General features: G+C 36.3%; 1 protein-coding gene and 1 long non-coding RNA gene across 5 annotated transcripts; both read left to right on the top strand.

Annotated features, from left to right (window-relative positions):
* Window positions 1-1772: 1772 nt before the first annotated feature.
* Window positions 1773-7993, top strand: LOC110886571 (probable inactive nicotinamidase At3g16190). 4 transcript variants are annotated; one of them, XM_035978791.1, is made up of 6 exons: window positions 3585-3647; window positions 3784-3861; window positions 3952-4065; window positions 4720-4954; window positions 5036-5152; window positions 7551-7993. In XM_035978791.1, exons 2-6 carry the CDS (start codon window positions 3808-3810, stop codon window positions 7622-7624), a joined length of 594 nt encoding a protein of 197 aa, XP_035834684.1. In that variant the 5' UTR covers window positions 3585-3647; window positions 3784-3807; the 3' UTR covers window positions 7625-7993. The 4 variants fall into 4 exon arrangements, with proteins under 4 accessions (XP_021990074.1, XP_021990075.1, XP_035834684.1 ...); XM_022134382.2 differs by lacking the exons at window positions 3585-3647; window positions 3784-3861; window positions 3952-4065 and adding exons at window positions 1773-1928; window positions 2004-2117; XM_022134381.2 differs by lacking the exon at window positions 3585-3647 and having other exon boundaries at window positions 3765-3861.
* LOC118483223 lies at window positions 5233-5784 on the top strand. The gene is made up of 2 exons (XR_004869924.1): window positions 5233-5320; window positions 5660-5784. It is a non-coding gene; the product is annotated as an uncharacterized LOC118483223 (long non-coding RNA).
* Window positions 7994-8525: the final 532 nt, after the last annotated feature.

Genomic DNA, 8525 nt, shown 5'->3' on the forward strand with positions numbered 1-8525 from the left:
TAGTTGGTATCACAATTTCATACAATTGATCATATAGGTTCATCAATATTGCAACAAAAATTAATTATTACATAGCTAAGATGATAATAAAAATAAGGATTTTTGTTAACTTTCCTTGCTTTTGGTTAACATTTCATTTGTCAGCTAACCTAACCAATGGCATAACCGACCTAGACCGAAACCAGTTTGGAACTAATTCCGTACAAACCGGTTTGGTTTAGTGTACAAACCGTAGGTTTGGGAACGGTTCCCCTTCTCCACGCGAAAAACCAAACCGAACCGGTAAGAAAAACCGGTCCATTTATTTGAAAAAAGGTTATTTTATTGAACTTTATATAAAATTTTTATAAGGGAACCGTTTTTTTAATCCTAAAATAGTTCGAAAACTATAAAAAAGAATACGCTTCGTATTACGGACTTTTTTTGTCATCAAAACAGTAAAAAAGTACGCACAAGAACCGGTTTGGAACCGAAACCAAACAGAAACCGGTGTTTCATACCAGCCTTTAAAACCGACGAAACCGAACCAGTTTGGCGAAGAACCGGAAAAAAACCCGGTTTGGAACCGATTTGGTTTTCAAAAAACCAAAACGTTCATCTCTATTTGGTACCGATGGTCTAGGCGATGGATGGGCCCGAACATGTTGAGCCAGATGTCATAGGTCGTAGAAAGTATATCTGGATGATGGAGGATCGGTGGATGGATCCTAACGTGTTAGGCCCAACCCGCGTTATCACTTGTGTTATTTTTTGTATGATATGATTGAGTTGCAATATGTTAAAAAGACCATTTATTTCCCATATTAATGTTTAGATCGTGACACGTGTAAAGCAAATGCTAAATAACTGACGGTTAGGATTTAGCCTTCAATTTTTAGTCCATGTTTTTTTATCTAACACTTTTTTTATTGGTTTATACGTAGATCACATTGTAATTCATCATGAGTTTCAGTGTAGGCTATTTAAGACTATGTTAGACTAGGGCTGTTTAAAAAGCTCGGGTTTTGGAGCTTGCTTGAAGCCAGCTCGGATTTAGCTCGAAAAAAGTTCGCTCGACATGGCTCGTTTTGAAATTAAGCTGAGCCGGCTTGGCTCGGTTAGAAAGTGAGCCTAGCTCGGCTCGGCTCGTAACGAGCCAAATTGGTTCGGTTTGGCTTGCTTATTAGCTCGGCTAGGCTTAGCTCGAATTATTTTACTTTTAATATATATTTTTTTATATACATTATAATATATGACAACAAAACTGATTGTTATTTACATGTATTTAAGAGTGAAATTTGATATCTATAACATATTTGAACGTTGATTACCATGCTAATAAACATATATTGTATTTCGCTGAAATTTAGAATTCATTTTGTGTTGTTAATCTTGATTTTGGCTTGTAATGTATTAGGTTGAGCTTATTTTGGATATCCTCTTTTGAAAAATATTTTAGACTATTGAATTTTAAAAGCCATATGTCAATTTTTCTTTTTAAAATCGAGCCAAACAAGCCAAACCGAACTAACTTGATTTAAAACCAAAACAAGCCAGCTCAATTTATAATCAGGCCGATCCAAGCTTGCTCTGACTCGGCTCGTGAACAGCCATAGCCATAGCCATATGTTAGACATCTCGTGGTTTTACTCTTTGACATCTCCAATTAGTTAAGGGGCAGAATTTTGTGTTTAGCAGGGTAGGGTTTGCTATTCAGAAAGGGGTAGCGACGCAGCTTGTTGCTCGTCTACCTACAATTAGTTTGTACAATTAGTTTGTAATCGTGTTGGATATTCAAGAGTAAACACCATTCATTAAAAAACAGCCCTAATTTGATACCACCACCATCTCTCCGGTCTTAACTCTGAACAGTCAACACTGGTGTTATCTTCCGAGGGCTATCAATGGCCACTGGCAACAGCACCGCTCTTCTTGTCATCGACATGCAGGTTCTCTTCATTCCTTTGTTTTGGATATTATTAATCAGTAGTCAACCCTTGCTTGCTATTTGACTTGTTTTGCAGAATGATTTTGTGTTGGCAGATGGCTCTATGCGTGTTGATGGTGCTCTGGCTATCGTCCCCAACGTTATTAAAGCCGTTGAGCAGGCTAGACGCCGTGGCTTCCTCGTTGTTTGGGTATTTATATATACATCATTGATCATACACTGTTTTTACTTTTTTTTTTTCTTGTTAATTTAGTTGTAGTTACCGACTACTATTGTATATGTGCATTATGTGTTAGCTCAACTAGTCATTTGTGAATAATTTATTATCTGATTGATTGTTGTTTCATCATCACTATCCATGACAAATAAACAACTTTTCCCTAGGATTCCTGCAATCTTTAAATCATATAGATACATGTTTTAGTGTTTTACCTATTCTACCCGTGTGATAGAAATTATGGTATGGGCATTGCAGCGTATACCGTTAAAATGTAGATGACTTTTTCATAAAGTCATTATAGATGAACACAGTATCTCTTAGCATCACTACTAAGGTTTGCAGTCACATTACGGGGCTGTATGTTTCAGCTCTTAATGGTTCAGACCTCTTACTGCTTTAGCACTTAATGGTTCAGAATGTTTGTTTCTCGAGCAGTTGTCTGAATGGTTTAGATATTTGCCTCCGAATAGTTAAGCATTATACTGAGTCTGAATGGTTAAGACCTTTTATCTGAATTGGTCAGACATTTGCCTCTGAATGGTTAAGCATTATACTGGCTCTTAATGGTTCAGACCAGTGACGGACCTAGAAATTATTTTCTAGGGGTGCAGATGAGTGGTTTAAGCGTATTTTCAGGGGGTGCGGTCGGGTTTTTTTTGCCTAAAAATACACTAACTTTTTTTTTTTGTCAAGGGGTGCGCCCGCCCACCCTGGGCTTAACCTAGGTCCGCCCCTGGTTCAGACCTCTTACTGGTTCATCACTTAATGGTTCAAACCTCTTACTGGTACAACACTTACCCATTCAATAGTTGCCAAACAACCTACTTTTTCTTTAAATTCGATCATCAATAATATCTATCATCCATTGGGAGTTGGGACCGATGTCTTCACATGCTATGTTTCCATCTTTACCAAAATGTAGATGACTTTCTACTAAAGTCACGTTAGGCGAACACACGATCTCGTAGCATCACTACTAAGGTTTGCACATTACATTTCTTTTAGATGGCCCTATGCGTGTTAATGGTGGTCTAGCTCTCGTCCCCAACGTTATCAAATCCGTTGAGGAGGCTAGACGCCGAGGCTTCCTCGTTGTTTGGGTAGGTACTCCTTTATTTTATATATATATCATTAATCATACCCTGTCAGCTTTCGTGCAATCTTTAAACCATATAGATAGATGTTTTACCCGCGTTGTAAATACCAGCTATTCTACTCCTGTGATAGGAATTATCGTATGGGCGTTCCAGCTCATACCGTTAAAAACGTAGATGGCTTTCTGATATAGTCATTTTAGACGATCTCTTAGCATCAATACTAAGGTTTGCATACTTATTTGCTTTACATTCGATCATCGATAATATCTTTGTCTTCTCTTGGGAGTTGGGACCGATGTGCTCACATGGTATGTTTCCATCTTTACCAAAATGTAGATGAGTTTCTTGTAAAGTCAAGTTAGGCGAACACACGATCTCGTAACATCACTTCTAACATCACATGGTATGTTTCCGTCTTTTCCAATTTGTACACACAAAACACATTTTCCTCTTTTCTTTCTCACAAGTCACATCGACTTAGAAGCCCCACCATTACTCAAAAGTCCAAACCGTTATAAAACTAACTATCATTGGGGCAGTGATTGATCTTGTGAGGGCTAGTAATGGCGGCTGATCACACTTGCAACACCACCGCTCTTCTCGTTATCGATATGCAGGTTCCCTTTCTTTCCTCGTTTCGTTAGTATCAATCAGTTCATCCTTGCAACTTGATTTTTTTTTCTGTGTGGTGTTGCTCTGCTTTCCAGAATGACTTTCTGCTGGCAGATAGCTCAATCCGTGTTGCTGGTGGCCTAGCTATCGTCCCCAACGTTATCAAAGCCGTTGAGGATGCTAGACGCCGAGGCTTCCTTGTTGTTTGGGTACTTTTCTATATAAACATCATATATAAACATCCTACCTTTAGGTTTTAATTAGGTGCATATTGATGTAGAACAAAAACCGTTTTATGTAAATTGTAAAGTCCACCAAGTAGAGACAGTAATGTTGCATGTCATGAAGTTAAATTTCATTTTTCTTTTTTTTTTTTTCATGTTTTTATATCTAATAAAGTTTTCATCTAAGTAGTTAGTGCGGTAAAATATCGGATATCCGTCAAGGACCGATATTTGAGATATCGGTTATCGCGGTGGGATATCGGTAATTTTAATATCATGCTAAATTTATACATATAGCAATTTAACACTAACAATTGTAACAAGTAAGAACTGACTAAGACTTAAAACACTAACATTTAACGGTAACAACTAACAATTAAGACTTAAAACACTAATAGCAGCAATAAGAAGAAAACTGAACAGTAGAAATAAGAAGAATGGTACTGATATCGGGAAAATCGGTGATTTATCGATCAAATATTGGTCCTATTACTCCTATATCGGTCAAATATCGGACAATCGCTGATATTATCGGTACCGATATTCTGACCAATATTTTGTACCGCTATCTCGGCAAGGGACCGATAACCGATATATCACTGATATATCGGGATATTAACTACATAGGTTTTCATGTAGGTTGTGCGAGAGCATGACCCGCTGGGAAGAGACGTTGAGCTCTTTAGAAGACACTTTTACGCTGAAGGAAAACCAAAACCGACCTCAAAAGGGAGCAAAGGTGCAGAACTGGTTGATGGTCTAGTCATCAAACAAGAAGATTATAAGGTGGTAAAGACGCGCTTTAGTGCATTTTTTGCTACACAACTTCATTCAGTTCTACAAGGAGCAGGGATTGATAGTTTGGTTGCTGTTGGTAAATCAACTTTTTCTTTAAATAATTCTGGTTTTAATATGTTATTTCTGTAGTTTAGTATAGGTTTATTTTTAATTACAGGCGTTCAAACTCCGAATTGCATAAGGCAGACTGTTTTTGATGCTGTAGCACTTGATTACAAGTCTGTTACTGTTATTGTCGATGCCACAGCTGCTGCTACCCCTGATGTGCATGCTGGTATGTTTGTTTTTTTTTCTTAATTCTATACGAAGTTACTGTTCATAACACTACGCATCGAAAAGTTCGGGGGGGGGGGGGGGGGGTTGTAAAAATTTGTCACGACACAAAAGCACGACATGAACCTAACACGAAATTCTGGTTTTGGCTCAGTCTAAACGACTTCGGGTCGGTTTTGGGTTGTAACCGCGAACATACTTAACTGAACGGGTCGTGAACCCGGCTGGCCGACCCTTTAAATCTGTTATATATAAGTTAAAAAAAACATTATTATGTAAAAGTTCAAATTTTTGGGTATTTTCTGCCATAATTTAAAAGATAGAAGAGTAATGAGCATCAAATTGTATATTTTAAGCATCATTATTTTAACTACATTTGTACTTTTGGTGGTAACTTTGTGATTTTAAAGCATTGTTATGCAAAAAAGACATGCATAAATTTTTGGGTTCAAGTGTTAAACAATTGGTGTTCATATCAACCCACAAAAATTCATGTCGTATTATTCAGGTTCATGTGTTAGACATGGTTTTGGTGTAGTATCTGGGTTCGACCCAGCAACCCACGAACACGACCTATTTAACCTCCTCTACATGGGTGGCATAATATGGTTTAACGATATGCGGGGCCTTAATAAAAAAAAGTTAAATATTTAAAAGCCTCCTTCAATATTTAAGCATAGTGGTTTTACTTGCACAAGTTGAAATAGTAAGCATAAAACATAAAAGAGTAAACTGCCAAAATGGTCCCTAGGTTGGGTCACTTTTGCCACTTTAGTCCAAAATTTAAACCTTTTGAATCTGGGTCCCTGTGGTTTCAATTGTGTTGCCATTTTTATCCAAAATCAAAATCTTGTCAGATTTTTCAGTTAACATCCAGTTTTTTGTCTTTTTCCTCCCTTTTAATGAAGGACAAAATGGCCTTTTAACGTTTTATTATAACAAATTAAAAAAATCTGACGATTTTGCTCTTCATTAAAAGGGAGGAAAAAGACAAAAAAGCTGGATGTTAACTAAAAAATCTGACCAGATTTTGCTTTTGGATGAAAATGACAACAAAATTGAAACCACAAGGACCCAGGTTCAAAAGGTTTGAGTTTTGGATTAAAGTGGCAAAAGTGACCAAACCTCAGGGACCATTTTGGCAGTTTACTCAACATAAAAATTATCCAATCAAAGTAAGCATTATGTTTTTCGGGACATTTTCGGGGTGATACGTTATTCGGATAAGATAATAGAGGGCACATTGATATAGTTTTATCACTGCTTGTTGTTATCGGTAGTTCATTACTATTATTAGTACTTTCATTTTTGTTTTTTTTTTTATATACACATACACTTTATGTTATTTGTATTTTTATATCATATATAAAAAGGGGTTTTTTAGCCGGATGTCCCAGTGGGTGAGGTTTGCCCATATGAGTGAAATTTTAGTATCTTACTGGTGTATCTTATTTATACTGTAAATTTTTATAAATTAAACACTTGTTCTTGTTTGTTTTTCACACCAGTAGTGAGTTATATGTGATTTGAGTATCAATTTGGAGACCCCTTTGAATTGAAGTATAGGATCAAATTTATTAACTTTTTTTTTTGTTTTTATTCATTTTATTCTATTAGCGGTGTTGCTGGTACTAGTATAGTAGTAAATAATGACCATATAATCTTGCCTTCTGTTTTAGACTCAAAAGAGTTATTGTTCTATCAAGTGTCCAGATGACATGGCTTTTTTTTCATTTATTTTTGAGTTAACTTCCGTTTTGCTCCCTATGGTTTGGTCACTTTAACGGTTTTGCCCCAATCATTTAAAAACGGCCATTTTCCTCCTTAATGTTTCAATCTTGTCACCTATTTGCTCCCCGGATCTAACTCCATCCATATTGTATGTCAACCGAAAGGGTATTTTTGTAATTTCAAGTTAACATACAAGATCCAAGTACCCTTACGTTGTACTTGAAATTACCAAAATACCCTTCCAGTTAACATACAATATGGATGGAGTTAGAGCCGGGGAGCAAACAAGCGACAAGATCAAAACATCAAGGAGGAAAATGACCGTTTTGAAATGATTGGGGCAAAACCGTTATAGTGACCAAACCATAGGGAGCAAAACGGAAGTTAACTCTTTATTTTTTAATAAGGTTAGGCGATTGCTGAGTTCACAGTCTTTATGGGTTTGATGATGTCTAGCCTTTACTATTCGGTTAAAAGCATGTTATAAAGGTGCATTTGGAATAATGTTAGATTGGGATTGGGGACCATGTCATAATTCATATACAGATAATATATCAAGGAATGAGTGTAAAGGTTATATGTATTTTTTTATCATTACTAAGATAATTCGTTTATCATACTTATAGGTTAAAACTTGTTACTAAAATTTGTTTAATCCTTTTAATCAGCCAATATTTACGACATGAAAAATATTGGAGTAGCAGCTCCCACACTCGAAGAATGGTGCGGGTCAAGTAAGTGAATACTTGTTGTTTTGCTTTGGGGCAGCTGTATGCGCGGTCGGTCAAAACGGGGGAATTTGCATCTGCAAATTGTACGATGTATGTATAAATAAACAGTATCTCGTAGAAGCATACGCGGTGTGATACTATGTATTTTGTATTCTGCATAGAATACAAGTTATGTAAGAATAACAAACATTGTGGGTTGTGGGTTGTTTATGTAGCTAGCTATCTCTCAGTTTGATGATGATTGTGGTGATGACGTGTATTTTAAGCATGCACAAAAGCATCCTACCTAGGCTTAACCCCATCCTACAACATATCATTTGAACTTTTCCTGTTGTGTCCTTTTGATGTTACAATATAAGTGTGCTATTTAAACTTCAAGACTTTTAAGATATGCTTATAAGAGGTAAGAACAAATGATTTGTTGATATTACGCCATTGAAATCCATGTTTGGTGTTGGAGGATGAGGGACTGGTTCTCATCTTACCCAAGTTTAGATCTGACCTGCAATATTAAAATAACTTGATGGAAGCGTCTTTCGGACTTAGCATACGATTGTCTGATTGTGTATACGTGTCTATTAGAAGCGTGCCCACGTGATACGGCAGGAAACACATACATTGACAGAATGATAGGGTGTTCATTGTTCGGTTGATTTGGTTATTATCCTCAATCGAAACCGAAGATATCGGTTAGTCTATTTTATTAACCAATTGGTTTTCGGTTAATCGGTTCGGTTTATTATTTTAGATTGATGGTTTTTGGTTTGAGTTTAATTTCGGTTAATAGCCAAAACCAAACTTGAGTTAAAACTTTTGTTTAGAAATACATGTAATTGAGGTAAGATACATGAAATGGAACTATAAATACATAAAATTGAGGTATAAAATATGAAATATATGAACCGAAGGTAT

The sequence above is a fragment of the Helianthus annuus genome, chromosome 10 (genome assembly GCF_002127325.2).
Source record: "Helianthus annuus cultivar XRQ/B chromosome 10, HanXRQr2.0-SUNRISE, whole genome shotgun sequence".
Lineage (NCBI taxonomy): Eukaryota > Viridiplantae > Streptophyta > Magnoliopsida > Asterales > Asteraceae > Helianthus > Helianthus annuus.

Coding starts and splice junctions, on each gene's coding strand:
- LOC110886571 (XM_035978791.1), top strand. CDS start 3,808: ATGGCGGCTGATCACACTTGCAACACCACCGCTCTTCTCGTTATCGAT. Junction 4,066..4,719: donor GAGGCTTCCTTGTTGTTTGG/GTACTTTTCTAT, acceptor GTTTTCATGTAG/GTTGTGCGAGAGCATGACCC. Junction 5,153..7,550: donor TACCCCTGATGTGCATGCTG/GTATGTTTGTTT, acceptor CCTTTTAATCAG/CCAATATTTACGACATGAAA.